Source organism: Panthera tigris, chromosome F3, assembly GCF_018350195.1.
Source record: "Panthera tigris isolate Pti1 chromosome F3, P.tigris_Pti1_mat1.1, whole genome shotgun sequence".
Taxonomy (NCBI): Eukaryota; Metazoa; Chordata; class Mammalia; order Carnivora; family Felidae; genus Panthera; species Panthera tigris.
In genome coordinates, this window is record NC_056678.1 from 36,172,162 (window position 1) to 36,193,603 (window position 21,442).

Below are 21,442 nucleotides of genomic sequence, written 5' to 3' on the forward strand. Positions count from 1 at the left end.
CAGCCTGTTCCTATCTCCATTTCACACTTAATGGTACTGTTTCTTTCAAGGTAATCAATAATATCCGAACACTATTTTCGGTCCTCAACTCTTCTGGTTTTCATTGGAACAGTCCAGCCATTCCTTATCAGTTTTCTTCATTATACCTTTTCCTATAGGAAGTCACTAAGCTTCAGGTATCCTCAAAGCCTTAAACTAGGCCGACTTCTAACCTAACCCTGAAAAACTCATCTATTAACTTAGTTTTAATAGACATCTGCTAACTGACAACTGGAAATTATGCCCAGAGCTCTGTTCTGATAATCAGGCTTATATAATTCTCACAGGTTGGGTTCCCAGGCTAGGAGATGGAAATTAACAGCCAAGAGCATTTTTAGGGAATACTCTTAGGATCCATACCCATGGAAGGGAAAGGAAGGAAGCAGTGATATCTGCCAACTCTAGGGGTAGATCTGAAGCTGGAATGTCCCTTTCAAAGTGTCCTGAGTTGGAATGAAGGGTCTTTCCTTAAGAATGCCTGTTGACCAGTCAGTGGTCAATGGCAGGTCACCCTTGGAAGGAGTTATGACCTTGGGAGGAAGGATTTTCTTCAGCTGAAGCAACTGACTTAGGACGCTGGTAATTGAGAACTTACAGCAGCTGAGAGAATAAGTCTTTTGTTTCTGAATGTGGGTCATTCACTACAGCATTGACTGTAAGAATCAACTGTCTCCTTCATATTTCTCCTTGGCTACCCAACAAATACCTCAAAAATTACATTTTTGACACTAAACTTTTCATGCTAATCCCCACTCCCTTGCACTGCTTTTTGCTCTGATTCCTCTGATTACACTTAGATGGCTAGCATCCACTTAAGCCAGAAACCAAGGTGTCCTCCTGAACCTTTTCTCTGCTTCACCCCCACCCGCATCTAATCAGTCACCATCATAGTGACTTCACATCTTAAGCATCTCTTGCTCCAGTCTAGCTTGTACCGTCCATGCTGCTGCCTCTGTTGATTTGCAACCCTCCTGGGTGCCTCCCACATATAATCTGAAATTGGCCCCCGTACTCAGAGGGTGGGCAGAGTTTGAAAAAAGAGGCAGCCCGCTCCAGATTGGTAGGTGGCAGTTTTAGTAAGCAAAGTGAACTTACATATGAAGTTTGCCTTGGGCAGCAGGAAGAGGGCTAGATCTCTGCACCTGCTCATCAGATCTTGAAGTTTATATAGAGGCCTTAACTAGGTTCAGTCATGTGTGCCATGCAGGTGTTCTTAATACCACAAGACTCTCTCAAGTCTATGCCATTGGAGTAGCCTCAGGGAGCAGGAAAGGCAAATGGAACCCATATTCCAAGGACAGGGGAAGGGATTAGGATCTGGGGCACAGCTCACAGGTCAACTGGTTGCCTTGTCTTTTTGATGACCTTCCCCAACAACCTCCAGTAAATTACTATCATAATTTGCGTGGATGATGGCATTCTTTCCCTAAAAGTGGCTGTCCTTATGCCTACATTTTTCCTCCTTCAGACCATTCTCTCCTTATGGCAGTCAGTGGTGTCTTTTTAGCAATTACTAGAAACATCTCATTTCAATCAGTGACTTCCAAAATCTTTGATTTGGCCTACAAAGACCTTCATCATGGGACTCCAGTTTCTCCAGGTTTACCTTGTTCCCCTCTCTCCTTCACTCCTTCCACTCAATCCATACTGGATATTTACTATCTTCTTGGAAACATCATATTCTCTGCACATGTTTTCTGCATGATCCTCCCTTACTCAAAATATTTCTTTTCTCCCTTCAAGTCTCAGCTGATGTATCACTTCCTCAAAGAAGCCTTTCTTGAGCATCTGGGACTAGGCTGCATCTCCTTGTGTTCATGGACATGTCTTTCTTGGCACATGTCATCATGTAAGGATTTAGTTAATACCTTCCTTTCCCATCAAAGCACAATGCTCCATATCAGTAGAAACAACGTATCATATTCACTGTTTTATCTACAGGGCTCAGCATGATGCCTAGCATATGGTATGTGCTTGATATTTGACTTTGTGTGTGCCGTTTCCTCTACTTGGGATGTCTTCTCTAGCCTTGCAGACCTTGGGCTTTTCCCAGGAAGCTTTATACACCCACCAAAAAGTTAATTACCACCTCCTCCATGCCATCACTTTATTTTATACATGCTTCCAGTGTTGTACTTTTCACATGTTCATTTATTCAGCATTTGCAGTTGGCAAATTGGCAGCTTATGAGCCACATTGCTCACAAAATATTTTTAGATCCCCCTCCACATATCAAAATCAGAGGAGATCTCACCATTAAAAAATCAGAAGATATGGCAATACTGAATACATATTCCCAAGAGAGTTACCCGCCTTGAGCAAATCTTCTATTTTCTAGGATATAACAGGTGCTCAATATTGTTGATTAATGGATTGATTGATGCATTAATTGAAAATGATTAACACTTTGCTGTTGATATTTAATTTCAATCAAATTTCAATTTTATGGGATCCACTGTGGAAAACAACTACAGAATATTAAAATCATGATTATCGACTCAAGGACAGTTCTGAAGTATACATGTTCAACACTGAACAAAGTCTTATTTAATCCACAGAGTTGGGTCCAGTGTGGCTTCACTACAAGAAGGTATCCCTTAGCACACCAGTGGAAAATTGTAACTTGAGGGTTTAAAGAATGTCATCATATTGAGAAGGTCTTGAGTTCGATGAACCGAGTATCTTCTAGATAAGAAAATGTGCTGTTCTCGTAACAACAACCAGTCCTGACAGGGGTAGTGTGATTACATGTGCTTCTGAATGAACTGTAATAACCATTGGAAGTATAACTGTCCTTCAAACAGAAAGGTGACAGTGTGGCCATTTGAACACTTCAAAAGATGCTGGTAATACTACACTCTCAGGCTTTGTTGCTTGCAGGACAGATTTTTGATTTCATAATCTGCATGCTTCCAACAATTACGTAACCTAAAAATATTAATTGCAAGTGTAAAATATAAAAATGGAAAGGTTCTTGTTGGGATGAGCACTGGATATTGTATGTAAGTGATGAATCACGGGAATCTACCCCCAAAACCAAGAGCACACCATATACACTATATGTTAGCCAACTTGACAATAAATTATATTAAAAAAATGGAGAGGGTTATTCTTTTTTAAGCCATGTTCCTTGGGCAACATTTTAAGATGTGGATAGTTCACCACCTCACAATTTGATTATTAATCTTGTAGCTAATATTATAGTTAATTGCTAAAATTCTTTACATTTAGGAAATCTGAAGGGTAGTCTCTTCTGTATTTAAGAAAGTAAATCCTCTTATATGATGTATAGTTTCTTATCTCTAGTGTGTTTGGTTCCTTAATATTGACATAAAGATTGAATTAAAAGTAACAGAAAACCCTAACATTAATGAATATGATAAAGACAAATGTGAATTTTTTCACATATATTGAAGGCAACAGTATAGCACAATGAATGGATAATAGGTATCAAAAACATTTTTGCATGTAGATCAATCTTTTTAATAGATGGAAAATATTCAATAAAGGTTAAGTTACATGTCAAATCATTCAAACTAGAAAGGAAACAACATGTTCTGGCTTATTTATAAATAAAAAAATGTTCAACATAGACAATTTAGATTCAAATCCTCAAGCAAGTAAAAACTTAGAGATTTGTATTTTCTTCTAAAAATCATGTTTTACAAAAGATTTTATGATGTGTTGATATACTATTCTTCTCTCTGCCATGCATTTTTATGTCCTTAAGTGTTCTTGATAAGACAGCATCCTTGATGAGAAAGACAGAAAAGGAGAGAGATTTTTGAAATAAGCACCATTTCTGGTCAAGTATTTATTACATTCTTAGCCCTTCAACATTTCATATAATTAGTCACTGTTTTAACTAACTATTGTTGAAAGCAAGTTGCCCAACTTGGTAAATCATACCAGCAATTAATTCCTTTTTAAACACTCAATGTCATTTGATACAATAATACCATATTTTGAACATTTTTTCTAAGTTATTTACCTCTTTTTCTCTTGGAAATGAGAAATCCAAAACACTTAAATACATATAAAATTTTCCTCCACTGATTTTACCATAGTTAAAAATTATTTTTAAAGTTTTCCACCCATGTGTGTCTTATGAATGTTTTTTTAATAGAGTGTTCAAAGTATCTAAAAAGTTGTCCTAATGTTGTTCATACAGTTCATTGTTTACAATGACTAGGACAGTAACACATACACTTTGCCATAAGTTATTTTTATAATATTCTTAATTGAACATAAAGTATAATTTCCATTTTATACTGCATCATCTAAAAGGTCAAAATCCTGATCCTATAAAATTGTTTGCATTTACATCATTTCATTGTATTATTGTAACATATTTTTCTAAAAGCAGAATTATTTTTCATTCATCAAGAAGTATAAAATATGGTTATTGTTTTTCTCTGTCTGACTTATTTCATTTATCATAATACTCTCTATCATATTTATCATTTGTTGTCACAAATGGCAAGATCTCATCCTTTTTTATGGCTGAGTAATACTCTATTATATATATAATATTCCACATCTTCTTTATCCATTCATTTATCAGTGGACACTTGGACTGCTTTCCTATGTTGACTATTGTAAATAATGGTTCAATAAACAAAGGGTTGCCTATATCTTTTTGAATTAGTGTTTTTGTTTTCTTTTGTTTTCTTTGGGTAAATACCCAGAAGTGGAATTATTGGATCATATTGTATTTTGATTTTTAAATTTTTTCAGGAACCTCCACATTGTTTTCTATAGTTGCTGCATCAATTTACATTTCCACCAACAGGGCCCTAGGGTTCCTTTTTCTCCACATCCTTGACAACACTTGTTATTTCTTGTCTTTTTTGTTTTTAGTCACTCTGACAAGTGGAAGATGATATCTCATAGTTTTGATTTGCATTTTCCCTGGTGATGAATGATGTTGAGTGTCTTTTGTCTTTTCATGTGTCTGTTGGCCATCCGTATGTCTTCTTTGGAAAAATGTCCTCTGTCCATTTTTTAATTGGAATATTTGGGGGATTGTGTGTGTGTGTGTGTGTGTGTGTGTGTGTGTGTTGAGTTGTATAAGTTCTTCATATATTTTGGATATTAACCCATTGTCTGATATATCATTTGCAAATATTTTCTCCCTTTCAGTGGGTTGACTTTTTGTTTTGTTGATGGTTTCCTTTGCTATACAGAAGGTTTTCATTTTGATGTAGTCCTGATAGTTTACTTTTGCTTTTATTTTTCTTGCCTCCGGAAACATACCTAGAAAAATGTTGTTAAGGCCAAAGACAAGATTACTACCTATTCTTTCTTTTAGGAGCTTTATGGTTTCAGGTCTCACATGTAGGTCTTTCACTCATTTTGAGTTGTGTGTGTGTGTGTGTATCATGTAAGAAAGTGGCCTAGTTTCATTATTTTGCAGGTAGCGGTCCAGTTTTCCTAGCACCATTTATTGAAAGACTTCTTTTCCCCACTGTATATCCTTGCTCCCGTTGTCGTAGATTAATTGACAATGTAAGTATGGCTCTCTATCTTGTTCCATTTATGTATGTCTATTTTTGTGCCAGTACAATACTATTTTGATTACTATAGCTTTGTAGTTTATTTTGAAATCTAGAATTGTGATACCTCTATTTTTGTTCTTCTTTATCAAGATTGCTTTGGCTATTCAGGGTCTTTAAATAAGTCAGACAGAGAAAGACAAATACCTTATAATTTCACTTATATGTGGAATCTAAAAAACAAAAAAAAACACAAAAAGCAAAAACAGATCTATAAATACAGAGAACAAATGGTCACTAGAGAGGAAGGGGATGGAGGGATGGACAAAATGGGAGAAGGGGAGTGAGTGAGAGATACAGACTTCCAGTTTAAGTAAGTTATGGTAATAAAAGGTACAGCATAGGTTATATAGTCAATGGTATTATAATAGCATTTCATGGTAACAGATTGTAGCTATACTTGTGGTGAGCATAGCATAACAATAGAGTTGCTGAATCATTATGTTGTATCCCCGAAACACAGAATTTTACAACTATATGTGTGTCAACTATACTCAAATAAAAACCAGAAAAGAATGAGGAAAAAAACAAACAAAAAGGTATAAAATATATTTTTTTAAGCTGTCCTATGAGGAAACACTTTAGTGTTTCCAAGCTCTTGCACAGAAATGTGTTCCTGAAAATAACATAATTTTAATCATTGTTATCAATATGCTCTTCTATCAATAGAAAGATTTGTACAGTTTTGTTTCTCATATTTTTTAAGTTTATTTATTTTGAGAGAGAGAGAGTGGGCATGTGAGTGGGGAAGGGCAGAGAAAGAGAGAGAGAGAAAGAGAGAGAGAATCCAAGCAGGCTTCATGAATCACCCAGGTGCCCCTTATTTCCCCCATCTTTATTACTCATACTTGGGTCTATACTGAGAGGTGGGAGAAAATGTGATTTTCCATCTCAACATATAGGTTAATTTTTCCACATTTAAATATTGCCCATATAAATTGATTTGCCAAGTTGCCAAGTGTCACAAATATGAAATACAAACAACACTTTGACTTCAGACAACTCAGAAAGTTTGTTGAATTAATTAATATTTCTAGGAGTTTGCCTGGCTTAAAAAAATAAAATTATTTTTTCCTTTATAATGACCATAAAGTAGGAGTGTCATAGAACCTAATATTTCTGAAATTTATAACAAAAAAAATCTCTTGGATAACATGAAGAAAATAATTAATTGTAGGCACAAGTTTCTTCTTACCTTTCTTTTGGAACACATCTTGGATATTTTAACTGCCCTCTGTCACATTGCACTCTGAGTTCAGATCCTATAATAGAGGACTCATCTGTATATGTATCTCTCCTACAAAGAAATTCAATATACTCGCCATGGAAAATATATGGTCTGTTGTCAAAACTCCATTTCAGGAGTAAGTTATTATTTTCCATTTCAACAAAAGATAACGTACAAGGCTCTGAAAAATAAAAAGAAGAAAATAATCTTGACACATCTTGGCACTAACAGGAAGCATTGTGGCTTCCTACTCATGATGACCTTAAAATTCCCAGGCATTTGAGTGGCAACTAAGTTAGTTAGAATTAATATTTGAGTTGGAAAATATGTTCAAAGCTCACAGAAAACAGTCTGCCATTTATCTCTGTGGTCCTGGATTTGGCAAAGAAAAAAGTGTATATCCTGCCAGTCACTTAGCTTTATGTCATTAAGATTTTCAAAGATAGCAAATAAATAAAGGTGTTTTTTAATAAAGAGCATTGAGAGTTACTAACAATTATTCAAGTAAGCATCCTTTTCTTATTTTTTTTTTCCTCAGAAAGCTCAAATAAAATCCCCACGAGACAAAGTATTTGTTTGATTGTTGGATAGATAAGATATTATTGAAATGTAGAAAGAAGCTGGATTCTCAACAATGATTCAAACTCTATCACCTGATGGCATCCAGAGTGGCTGACAGTTTTCTCTCTTTTAAATTTCCAGTTATTAAGGAATATCAATATTGGATTAAGGTGCTTTAAATTCTAAGCATTGAAAATATTATTGTGTCCTTCCACTAATGCATTAAAACAAAACAAAACAAAAATTTAAAAAGGTTATTAGGAGACCTGATAAATTTCTTTGATTTTTTTTCCTTAATAAAAATATTGATATTTTAAAAATGTCAATTTATTTTAGAAAATGAAGTTATTTGTGTCCTTATTTGCCTCTTGAATGACCTAGCACTAAACAGTAGATTCTGAGATAGGTTAAAGGTCCAGAATTGTTAATAGAGCATATGAATCATATAATACATTAACAAACTTCTTTATTCAAGATTTCAATATTTGTTGAATCCCTATGTATCTGCTGTTATGCTAGAAGTTCTATAGATAGAATAAAAATGAATAAAGATAATCAGAAAGACTCTAAGAGAGTCTTTGTAGTCACTGAAAAATAGCTTTGAAAATCAGGTCAAATGGCACTATAATTTAAAATGTTGTTCTACAAAATATGAAATTTTAATTAAAACAAGTTAAAAATTAATTCATGGACCTTCTGTTCTCAGCTATGACAGAATAGCTTATATCAGACAAGCACTTATACTAAAACATGGAAAATCTGAAAAGACATAAAGCAAGAATTTCAAGGAATTAGAGAATTCCCAAGCCAGTCAGTTTAGCACTCATGGTGCTAAGATTCTGGTAAAAGCTCATTCAGAAGAATCCAACATTCTAGGGGCATTTTCCTCTTGGAGATTTAGTGATTCTCAGCATGAGCTGAGAGACTGTGTCGAAAATGATCAACAACAAACATAGGGCTAGCAGATCTTTTGGGAATCTAGTGCTGTTGAGGATAGAAAAAATGGAAGTTTAGGTCAGCCATGACAGCCAGGACTTAAAGGGTCAAGACCCAGAGTAATGGGAGGTGCAGAGAATGAACGTGATACTTGGCATGGGTTTTTCCCTTGAAGCATTTGCCTATTCTTGACTTGTGTGAAATGAGAGCATAAAGGGCCAAGCAGAAAGTGTATGGAAAGCTATATTAAACTGTTGGTAGTCTTCCAGTAATATGATAGCCAGTCAAGAAGGAGGAACCTTAGTATGAACACCAAAATTCTTAGCGAAGAACCTTGCAGGGTTACATTCTATGAGTAGAGGCAAACAAAGGATTGAAAATAAGCCTGGAAAAAACTTCACTTCTAATTAGATTGAGACCAATTTCCCCTACACTATTATCCAGAAGATGAGATGAGTATTCTCTGGAACAAGATGGCACTGTTGCTTCAAGCTACTAGAAACTTCCATGAATAATATTTGATATTCAATCAACTGTTAATAAAAATAGCAAGAAATTAGGCTAGAAATAGAAATAGGCCTACAGATGATCCAGATAATGGAATTTTCAGACAAGAACTTGAAATAAGTGGGATTAACATGGTGAAGAAATGGAAGTTACGGTAAAGACTTTCATCAGAGAACTCAAATCTACCCGCACACAAAAGCATAAAGTGGACATTTTAGAAATGCAAAGATATTGAGAGCTTAGTAGATGAATTTAAAGCAGACTGGACATATCTAAAGAAAGGGTTAATGAATTGGAAGATATATCAGTAGAAAATAGCCAAATGGAAACAAAAAAAAAGATAAAAGATACCTCCAAAACCTATGAAAAATATCAAGCCACAGATTCAAGAAGTGCTACCAACTTGAAGAATGAAATGCTCAAAGAAACCCACATCAGGCCCAGCATAAATAACCCACTGAAGATAAAGGGGAAAAGAATGTCAGGACCAGCAGAGGACAAAAAGAAACTTAGTTTCAAAGAAGTACAATTATGAATAACATTAACAAACAAAAACTACAAAAGGCAAAAAAGGATAAAAAGACATCTTTTACAGCACTAAAAGAAAAATGAGGACCAAACTAGACTTCTACCTTTGGCAAAAATAACTCTTCAAAAGGGAAGGAAAATAAAGAAATTTGCAGACAAACAAAAACTGAGAAAATAATAAAAAAATAATATTTTTCAGGCGTATGGAAAATGATCCCAATCAGAAACAGAGAGAAGCAGGAGAAGATGAGAAACAAATCACTGAAAAAACACAAATTTTAAAGAGTATTTTTGAACAACATAATATTCACAGTATCATTGAGACTTAAACTGTAAGGAGAATGAACTGGGTGACGGTAGTACAAACAGTGGGAAGGGTAAATCAAGTCAAGGTGTTCTGCGTCCTGGAGAAGTGGTAAAAGTACTAATTTGTATGCAATTGTAATAAGTCCAGGTTGAATTATGTAATATCTATGATAACACTTAAAGGAAGCCAAGAGGAAATTATAACCAACAAGCTAGTAGAGAGTAAAATGATATGAAAAGAATTGATTTACCCAAAAGAAAGCAAAAAAAAAAAAAAAAAGAAAAAGAAAAAAAAGAGAGAGAAAAGAATACAGAACACATAGGATATATATCTAGTACAGTAAGATGGTAGCTATAAACCCCAATATATCAGTACTTATATTAATATATAAATAGACTAAATACTATAAAGAGAAAGATTGTCAGACTGAAAAAGTATGCCTTTAAAATTAACTATATATTGCTTATAAGACATACATATTGAAAGTAAGAAACCAAAAAATTGAAAGTTGAAGGATGATAAAAATGTATGCCTTGTAAATACTTGTCAAAAGTGCGCTAGGACAGCTTAAGTAGACTTCAGGCAAAACCAGAAAAAACAAAGCACGGCATAGACAAAGGAAGACTCTCTTAAAGTTTGGCGGGGCCAATACACCAAGGTTTAATATGCTTCAATTTGTGTGTACCTAGAAGAACAGCGTGAAAACACAAAAGCAAAAATTGACAGAACTAAAATAAGAAATGTTTTTAAATGCACAGCGGGAGAGACTTTAACATACTTCCTTTGACAACTGATAGAAAAACAAACAAACACAAATCAGCACAGATATGAATGAACTTAACATGGAAAACAAAATTCAACTGACATGTGCAGCAGCAGTGAATCCAACACTGACGATTATTTATTCATTTATTTCAAAAGAACATGTACCTACCACAAATACAGTAATAAAGTAAGTATCAAATGAAACTCAAAGGATTGATATAATTCAAAGTACGTCTCACTGGTGTTCTATGTAAGTGACGCATGACTAAATTGTACTCCTGAAACTAATATTACACTATATGTTAACTAACTAAAATTTAAATAAATACCTGAAATATAAAAAAAAAAACAACAAAAAAACCTTTAAAAACTAAAAAAAAAAAAACCCAAGTCTTATAAAAAAAAAATGTCTCAAGGGATTTACATTAGAAATCAGTAACAAAAGAAAATCCTCCAATGTTCAAAACCTAAAAACCTCAGAGTGCATACAAGATATCAAAATGGATATGGATCAAAATGAATCAAAAAAATATATATAGAGAGAGAGAGAGAGGAGAGAGAGAGAGGGAGACGGAGAGCGCTAGCTGGGGAGGGGCAGATAGAGAGGGAGAGAGAGAATCCCAAGTAGGTTTTTTATTGTCAGCGCGGATCTTGAGCAGGGCTCAATCTCATGACCGTGAGGTCATGACCACAAGATCATGACCTGAGCCATCCAGGAACCCCATGATATCATATATTTTTAAACTGAATGACTGAATGATAATAAAATTCCAAAATGTAAAAACGTGTGAGATAAAGTTAAAGTTGTGCTCAGTAGGAAATTTATATCCTTAAATTCATATATTAGAAAGAAAACAAAGGCTGAAAATCAGTAATTTAAGTATCTATCTAAAAAGCTAAAAGAAGATCTATAGGGGCACCTGGGTAGTTTAGACGGTTAAGCCTCTGACTTAGGCTCAGGCCATGATCTAACCGTTCGAGGGTTTGAGCCCTGCGTCGGGCTCTGTGCTGATTCTTTGGATTCTGTCTCCCTTTCTCTGCCCCTCCCCTGCTTACATTCTGTCTCTCTCTGTCTCTCAAAAATAAATAAATGTTAACACAATAAAAAAATAAAAATAAGATCTATAAAATAGACTCAAGAAATTAGAAGAGAGGAAATAAGGATAAGAACATAAATTAATAAAATCATAAGCAACATTTGATGATACAAATATTAGTTGAGAGGCCTAGTAAAAGTTGTAGACCCTTAGTAAGACATGCCAACAAAGAAAGAGATACATATTAATAGCAGTAAAGGCAAAAGACTCACCACTAAAGGCATTAAAAAGAATGTAAAAAGATGTTGTGAACATTATGTCAACAAATTTGACAATTTAGATAGACAAATTCCTAGAAACCGCCCTACCAAAACTGACAGCTGTCATTATCTGTCCTCAAAGAAAACTTGATGCCCAAATGGCATGTTTGATGGATTCTTACAATTACTAAGGAAGAAATAGTACCAATCTTACACAAATTCCAGAGAATTCAAAAAGAAGGAACATACCAATTCACCATATGAAATAAGTAGAAAGTTCATACCAAACCCAAAAGGAAAATAACACACTGATCTCTCTCATGAAAATAGATGCAAAACTTCTAAGTAAAATATAAGCAAATAAAACCCAACAACATGTAAAAAATCATGATTCATCACAACCAAGTGTGATTTATTAGAGGAATATAATCCCGCTTTTAACAATCAAAAAGAAGCAATTATAATTCTAGGGGGGAAAAGTACTCATATAGTCATTTCAATAGGTATTGTTAAACACTCCCTGAAGATTAAAAAAAATTAGAAAAATAGAAATTAGAGCTTTCTATATTTTTAATTCGATTTTTAAAGACTTTATAACACTGTAAATAAAGATGAATTATTGAAAGTTTTGCTTATGAGTTTGGGAAACAAGATATCCACTACTTCTTCTACTCAGCATTGTACTCAAGTTCAAGCTGGTGAAATAAAATAGCAAATAAGTCAAATATGGACACAAAAAAATTTTCTTTTTATTTAAAGATATGCTTTTTTTTTTGACTTCTGAGAATCTTGGTAGATATTGTTACTTCTACTCAGATACTTCACTAATAAGGCATTAACTTGCTTCAACTTTCTATCTTTGTTTCCCCATTGCACTCATGTTTCCTATTATAATCACACTGAATGATAATTGTTAACACGCTTACCCACACCACTATGACTTAGTCACTGTATAGCCCCATACAACACCAGTATCTGGTGTATATTTGTATTTAATAATACTTGTTAGAACCAGCTGGACAATAGTTATTCATGATCTAAAGGAAAGAAGAGGAACTAATGATTGAATAGGTACACTGAAGCACAAATATAGCAAATTAAGCATTATAATAGTGTTATATCAACTAAAAGAGAATAGAAAGTGAAAAAATATGGTTTTTATTTTATTAAATAGTGGGATATTTAGTAGTACATACCTAAACATGATGGTGGTGTAGTCCACACTCCATCTAAGCAATAGGACTCCCTAGACCCTTGAAGGAAATGGTGATCAAAACATCTGTATTCTACTGAAGAACCATTTTCGTAGATGCCTAATGTTGAACTAATCATGACTCCATTTTTAATAAGTGGAGGATATGCACACGTTCCTTTAGATTCTGCAAAAATAATTTTAGAAGGATATAATGAATTTCCATATAGTAAGCATCCAATACTTTAATATTGCTATGGAAATAAAATGGCACATTTCATGTAAAAGCATTTTTAAAATAGCTGTCAAATTTCAAATATTGAGAGCATTCTGTAATAACTTAATATCATAAAATTGATTATTGCAAGAATTAGAATCTTATTATAAAATTGAAATACACATTTAAAACTGGCAAAGAATTAACAATCATGATTTTATTTTTCCCTTTTTATGTAGCCAAAGTGAAAATGTATGAAACCCCATTGAAGCCAGGCTTTCTGTATGTATCTTCTTACATTTTTTTTCTTATTAAAAGTAATAGTTCCATGTCCAAGGAGCACAAAGAATCTCCCAGTCTGTATCAAGATCTTTTCTGAGACAATACAAACCCAGCAAACCCCAAGAAGGGCAATGTTTTCCAGAGTTGTTGATTGCTCACATTAGGGTGATCAGTCCCCTGATAGTCTGGGGATATTTATAAGACCTATTAATTTCTTCCTTTATAAAATTGACTTATTGGAATTAAAAGATGTCAGCATAGTCATCTTTTTTAAGTATTTGTGCTTACTGGAAATTAATCAGATCATTACCAATGTTGTATATTAGAAGATGATGATAGTGAGTTGTGTAGGGTCTTTCTTATACTTTGAACCCAAGTAGTGATATTAATCACCTGAGAAATTGTCAGAAAATACTATTATTTTACCTTTTATAATACATAAAGGATATCTCACTTCTCCTCTATTGCACTGTACAGATAATTCAGACAATGGGGTTGATGGAGATAAGTCATATCCTTGTTTACATACAAAATCTATTAAATCTCCATGTAAGACCTTTCCTTCATACTTCCACTTCATCTCTATGTTATTTCTTTTCATGTAATCCACATTAATAGTACATGGCTCTGTAAGAAAAAATGTTCTTTTCAATTATTTACTCATTTGACAAGTATGAAGCTTAATATATTTTTAAAATAAAAATCTGATAGGTATCAGAAGCAATGTTTTATATTTAACATTTACATTATTAAAGCCCCTCAAACATATACATAATAAAATATACATTATATTGCTATCAAATGAATTTATACATTTCTTCTTATTATCATTATATTATAAATTTAAACCACTTAATTTGAACGTTAAAAATATTGTTTAAGCTACAAAAGATGCACTTAAGACTTAAAGGTACATAGAGACTAAAAGTGAAATGATACAAAAAGAAATACGATGCAAATAGAAGTAAAAAAAAAAAAAAAAGCCAGGGTAGCAATACTTACATTGGACAAAAGAGACTTTATTTTTTTTTTAATTTTTTTTAAAGTTTGTTTATTTTTGAGACAGAGGGAGACAGAGCATGAGTGGGGGAGGGGCAGAGAGAGAGGGAGACACAGAATCTGAAGCAGGCTCCAGGCTCCAGGCTCTGAGCTGTCAGCACAGAGCCTGATGCTGGGCTCAAACCCACAAACTGTGAGATCATGACCTGAGCCAAAGTTGGACACTCAACCAACTGAGCCACCCAGGCACCCCAGACAAAAGAAACTTTAAAACAGACTATAACAAGGCACCAAGAAGCATTACATAATGATAAGGAAATTATTCCAATGAGAACATATAACACTTATAAATATCTATGCACCCCAAAATTGGAGTTCCTAAATGCATAGAGCAAATATTAACAGACATAAAGGAAAAAATTGACAATAATACATTAGTAGTAGGGGACGTTAACATCCCACTACATTAATGGATAGATCATCCAGATGTAATATCAATAAGAAAACAGTGTCTTTGAATGAACTTTTAGACCAGAGGGCCATAACACATATCCCTAACACATTTCATCCAGAAACAACACAATACACATTCTTTTCAAGTGCACATGGAACGTTCCCAGGATAGATCACATGTTAAGCCACAAAACAGTATCGATAAATTAAAAAACATTAAAATTATATCACACATCTTTTCTTACAACAGTAAGAAACTAGATGTCAATAACAAAGAAAAAAATGGGGAAAAAACCCCACAAACAGGTGGAGGCTAAACAACATGCTACTACACATCCAATGGATCAATGAAGAAATTAAAGAAGAAAATTTTTTTAAACATGGATATAAATGAAAACAAAAACACAGTGATCCAAAATATTTGGGATGCAGCAAAGCAGTTCTAAGAGGGAAATTTATAGCAATAGAGGTTTACCTCAAGAAACAAAAAAATCGAATAAACAGTATAACCTTACATCCAAAGGAACCAAAAAGAGCCCAAGGTTAGTAGAAAGAAGGAAATAATAAAGACAGCAGAAATAAATAATATAGAGACTAAAAAAAAAAAATAGAAAAGATCAGTGAAACTAGAGGCTGTTTCTTTGAAAAGATAAACCAAATTGATTAGTCTTTAGCCAGACTCTCAAGAAAAAAAGAGACAACAAAAATAAATAAAATTAGAAACAAAAGAGAAGTAAAAACTTACACCACAGAAATACAAATGATTATAAAAGAATACTACAAAAAATTATATGCCAGAAAATTGGACAATCTAGAAGAAATATATAAATTTCTAGAAACATAATCTAAAACCGAATCTGGAAGAAATAGAAAATCTGAGCAGACCAATTAATTGTAACAAAATTGAATTGGTAATTTTAAAAATCCCCAAAAAACAAAAGTCTAGGACCAGATGGCTTCACAGGTGAATTCTATTGAACATTTAAAGAAGAGTTAAAACTTATTTTCCTCAACTATTCCAAAACATAAGAGAAGAAGGAAGGCTTCCAAATATATTCAATTAGGCCAGCATCACCATGATACCTGAACCAGACAGACGCTACAAAAAAAAGAGAACTACAGGCTAATATCCTTGATGAACATGGATGAAAAAATCGTCAACAAATTATTAACAAACTGCATTCAACAATACATTAAAAGAATCATTCACCATGATCAAGCAGAATTTATTCTGGAGATGCAAGGATGGTTCAATATTCATAAATCAATCAATATGGTCCACCACATCAAGAAAACAAAGAATAAAAACCATATCGTCATCTCAATAGATGAAGAAAAAGCATATGACAAATGTCAACCCACAGTTAACATCATACTCAATGGTGAAAAACAGAGTTTTTCCTCTCAGACCAAGAACAAGAAGACAACGATGCCCACTCTTGCCACTTTTATTCAACATACCACTTGAACACTCTGGCCACAGCAATTGGATAAAAAAAGGAAATAAAAGGCATCCAAATGGATAAGGAAAAATTTAAACTGTAACTATTTGCAGATGACATAATACTATACACAAAAAACCCTAAAGACCCCACCAAAAAACTATTTAAAATAAAAAAATGAATTCAGTAAAATTGTAGAATACAAAATTAATACACAGAATTCAAACGCATTTGTACACACTAATAACAAAGCAGCAAAAAGAGAAAATAAGAAAGTAATTTTAATTTTATTTATAAATATGTCCAAAAGAACAAAATACCTAGGAATATACTTAACCAAGGAGATTAAACCTTTACTCTGAAAACTATAAAACTCTAATGAAAGAAATTGAAGATTACACAAAGAAATGGAAAGACATTCCATGCTCATGGGTTGGAAGAATTAATATTGTTAAAATGTCCATACCAACCAAAGCAATTTATAGATTCAATGCAATTACTATCAAAATACCAATAGCACTTTCCAGAGAACCAGAACAAATAATCCTTAAATTTGTATGGAACCACAAAAGCAAAAGCAATCTTGAGAAAGAAGAACCAAATTGGTGGGATCACAATCTTAGATTTCAAGATATACTACAAAGCTGAAGTAATCAAAACAGCATGGCATGGGACAAAAATAGACACATATGTCTGTGGAACAGAACAGAGAGTGCAGAAATGCTCATATGGTCAATTAATCTATGGCAAAGGAGGCAAGAATATTACAATGGGAAAAAGTCTTTTCAATAAGTGGTGCTGGGAAAACTGGACAGCTACATGCAAAAGAATGAAACTGGACCACTTTCTTATGCCACATACAAAAATTAACTCAAAATGGATGAAAGATCTAAATGTGAGACCTGAAACCTTAAAGCTCCTAGAAGAAAACATAGGCAGTAATCTTCTTGACTCTGGCCTTAGTAACATTTTTCTAAATATGTCTCCTGAGGCAAGGGATACAAAAGTGAAAATAAACTATGGGGATTACATCAAAATAAAAAGCTTTTGTGCAGCAACGGAAACCATAAACAACACAAAAAGGCAACTCACTAAATTGGGGAAGATATTTGCAAAGGATATATATGATAATGGGTTAATATCCAAAATATATGAATAAGTTATACAACTCAACACACACACACACACACACACACACAAAACAAATAATCCAATTAAAAAATGGGTAGAGAACTTGAATAGATATTTTTCCAAAGAAGACATATAAATTGTCAACAGACACATAAAAAGATGCTCAACATCACTCATCACCAGGGAAATGCAAATCAAAACCACAATGAGATAGGGGACCCTGGGTGGCTCAGTCGGTTAAGCATCTGACTTTGGCTCAGGTCACAATCTCATGGTTTGTGAGTTTGAGCCCCAAATGGGGCTCTGTGATGACAGCTCAGAGCCTGGAGCCTGCTTTGGATTCTGTGTCTCCCTCTCTCTCTGCCCCTCCCCCACTTGTGCTCTGTCTCTCTCTATCAAAAATAAATAAATGTTAAAAAATATTTTTTTAAATAAAAAAACGCACAATGAGATATCACCTCACACTTGTCAGAATGGCTAGAATCAAAAAGAGAGGTAACAAATGTTGGTGAGGATGTAGAAGGGGAAAAAAAATCACCTCGTGCCCTCTTGATCGAATGTATATTTGTATAGCCACTGTGGTGTACATTGTGGAGGTTCCTCAAAAAATTAAAAATAAAAATACTATATGATCCCATAATTCCACTTCTGCATATTTACCCAAAGAAAATGAAAACACAAACTCAAGAAGATATATGTACCCCTATGTTTATTGCTGCATTATATACAATAGATAAGATATGGAAGCAACACAAGTGTCCATATAATGGAATATTACTCAGCCATGAAAAGGATGAAATCATGGGGCACCTGAGTGGCTCAGTGGGTTGAGTGTCCAACTTCAGCTCAGGTCATGGTCTCTTGAGCCCCATGTCAGGCTCTGTGCTAAAAGCTCAGAGCCTGGAGTCTGCTTCAGATTCTGTGTCTTCCCCTCTCTCTGCCCCTCCCATGCTCATGCTCTGTGTCTCTCAATAATAAATAAATGTTTAATTTTTTTTTTTAAATAAAAGGATGAAATCATGCCATTTGCAACAATATGGATGGACCTACAGGGTATTAAGCTAAGTGAAATAAGTCAGAGAAAGACAAATACCATATGATTTACTTATATATGGAATCTAAAACGTAAAGCAAATGCATAAACAAACAAAAAGCAGCAACAGAGCCATATATACAGAAAACAAATTGATGGCTGCCAGAAAGGAGTGGGGTATGGGGACTGGCAAAATGTGTGACCCTTCACACATTGTGGGAGATACAGTCTTCCGTTATGGAATTAATAAATCATGAAGATAAAAAGTACAGCAGAGGGAATGTAGTCAATGGCATTGTAATAGTGTTGTAAGGTGACTGATATTGGCTACATTGGTGGTGAGTGTAACATAACTTATAGACTTGTGGAATCACCATGTTGTATCCCTCAATGTAAAATTTTGTGCCAACTATACTTCAGTAAAAAGAAAAAAAACATATATATATATATTATATAACATATATATATGTTATATAATATGTTATATATATATAAAACATATATATATATTATATATATATATAATAATCACTTAGGTTAAGCATGATTTCCTCCCTCTAAATAAAAATCATGACATAGCAAACATATTTACTGTATAATATTTGTGGGACACCTACCACTTGAGATATATCAAAGAACAAAACAAAGATCTCTACCCTCATGGACCTTACCTTCTAAATGGGAGAAACACAAATGAACTAGCAGTAATTAAATACATGGGTTTTATAATTTGTGGCCATCTTAAAACCACATATAATAAATTAGATGGGGAATAAGTAGTGGAGGGAGAGGAGGGGCTATCAGAGCGATGGGGTAAGGGAAGTAATTTTTAAGTCAAATGGTTGTGATAAGCCTAAGAAGTAGTATCGACACAGAGTTGAAGAAGGTCAAGCAGTGAACCATGGCTTTTTCTGAGGGAAGGGCGTTCCAGGAAGAGGAAATAGCCCTGAGGTAAGAGCATACTTGTCTTGTGTGAGGAAGACCAAGGAAACCAGAGTGGCTGGAGTAGAATGAGACAGGGAAGATCGGCGGGAGGTTGAAGAGGTTCATAATGACTGGAACAATAATTCACAGATGGAAGATTCTGCTCCTTACACCATTGTCCCCATTTGTAGTGAGAGTACTTGCAGTTTCTGAGGACAAATAAGATGTACAGAACTCTGCCCTCTTGCCCTGATGACAATAAATGGTCTTCATTCCGTATCTGCTTTGACTTATGAGCACCAAGTCTGTGTGTCTCGAGACAATTGTTCCAGACGGAATGACAGATTTCCCTAAACCTTGTTATTCCTTATGAGGTTGTTTCATTACTAGCTTTTCCATTGCTATTTCCATTTAGTCTCCATCCTCAGAGATGACTGTACTTCCATTCAATGCATTATCAATCACATCATCAAGGCCTTAATATCAAAAACTTTTATAAAAATAGGAAAGCAATAGAAAAGCTACAGGTAGGGGTGCCTGGGTGGCTCAGTCGGTTAAGTGTACAGCTTCGGCTCAGGTCATGTTCTTGCGGTTCGTGAGTTCGAGCCCCGCATCAGGCTCTGTGCTGACAGCTCGGAGCCTGGAGCCTGCTTTGGATTCTGTGTCTCCCCCTCCCCACCACCCCACTCGTGCTCTGTCTCTCTCTCTCTCAAAAATAAATAAAAAACACTTAAAACATTTAAAAAATTATAAAAAAGAAAAGCCATAGGTAGACATATCTGAATTTGCATGAGAACAGTAGCTTAAGAATGATTTGGAACAGAGAAACCACAAAGGGGATATGGAAAGAGCTTAAGATTTAAAATTTAAACTTATATATATGAAAACAGTATAAAGAAAAGGAAAATAAAAATGGTTGCAATATACATTGTTATATCTTGCATCATTGTCAAGTGAATAATATAATTTATACTAATAAAACTTTTATTACAAGTATAAAAAAATCAAGGTCATTGGAAAAAAAAAACAACCTGTGGCCAGCCACTAGAAAATTGACAAATGCTCAATTGAGTAATACTTAAATAACCAAATCAAATAAATAAACTCAATTTATTAATACTTAAATAAACCAAATTAAAATAATTTTAATTGTTGGATTAACAATTTGTGAAGATTAAAATAATCAAGTTGACAAAGATTAAGAAAAGTGCTACTTTGATTCACTGATGGTAGGGTCATAAATCAGATTAACTTTCTCAAGGACAATTTGACAATTTACAGAAAAATAATTAAAATTCCAAATTTCTTTCATCCAAAGTTCTCCTTCAGAAAATCTGAAAAAAAAAAAAGCTAAAACAAAATAAGACATGTGAAAGAAACATACTTAATTCTAAAAATCAAAAACTAAAGTGTTTTTTAAGTGTGCAAACATTTAGTACAAAAAAATGTACTGTTTGGAATATAAAAATGTTGAAACCACACTAAACTTCCATTAAAAGTGATTAATTTAATTATGGCATATCTGCATTATAGAATACTATGCATCAATTAAAATGTATATTGTACAAATATATCAAACCACATTCATAATATAGTTTGTGGGGAAAAAACCAGTTACATAGCCTCTCATGATAGCATATATTTTTTATAAATATGCGTTGCATGTGTGTGTGTGTGTGTGTGTATGAAAAGGTTTAGAAAACTATTATTTAAGTAATTAACAGCTTTTGTTTCCTCCTAAGTTACTGATATTTTCTGTTTTCTTCTAGTTGCTTCTATGTACTTATTTTTTTAGTAAATAACAATGATTTACATTTATAGTTTGAAAGGCTAACATTTTTAATTAAATTACTATTTTATTTTAACTTATAGAAAGTTTATGATACCATTACCTATTTATAGAAGTCACAATGTAAGAAGTTCATTGCAACTGTAGTGACCAATTATACTCCTTTAAATATAATTTTGACTAGCAATGTCAAAAATGAGGCAAATATATAGGCTTGAAGTGAAAGGTGAATATTATTTTCTGAAAGTTATCTCAAT

The 21,442-nt window shown here is 33.6% G+C and overlaps 1 protein-coding gene across 2 annotated transcripts in view; it reads right to left on the reverse strand.

The window, feature by feature from the left end:
- The window catches only part of F13B (coagulation factor XIII B chain), a 57,611-nt gene that overhangs the window by 22,954 nt on the left and 13,215 nt on the right, over positions 1 to 21,442 (reverse strand). The window contains exons 9-12 of one of the 2 annotated variants that reach the window (XM_015543863.2): positions 13,841 to 14,041; positions 12,920 to 13,102; positions 6,790 to 7,003; positions 3,538 to 3,790 (exon numbers count right to left, since the gene is read on the reverse strand). In XM_015543863.2, coding sequence (XP_015399349.2) covers positions 3,757 to 3,790; positions 6,790 to 7,003; positions 12,920 to 13,102; positions 13,841 to 14,041 — 632 coding nt within the window. In that variant the 3' untranslated portion in view covers positions 3,538 to 3,756. Of the gene's footprint in view, positions 1 to 3,537; positions 3,791 to 6,789; positions 7,004 to 12,919; positions 13,103 to 13,840; positions 14,042 to 21,442 lie in introns of those variants that run through there. The other variant, XM_042975929.1, reaches the window with a different exon arrangement.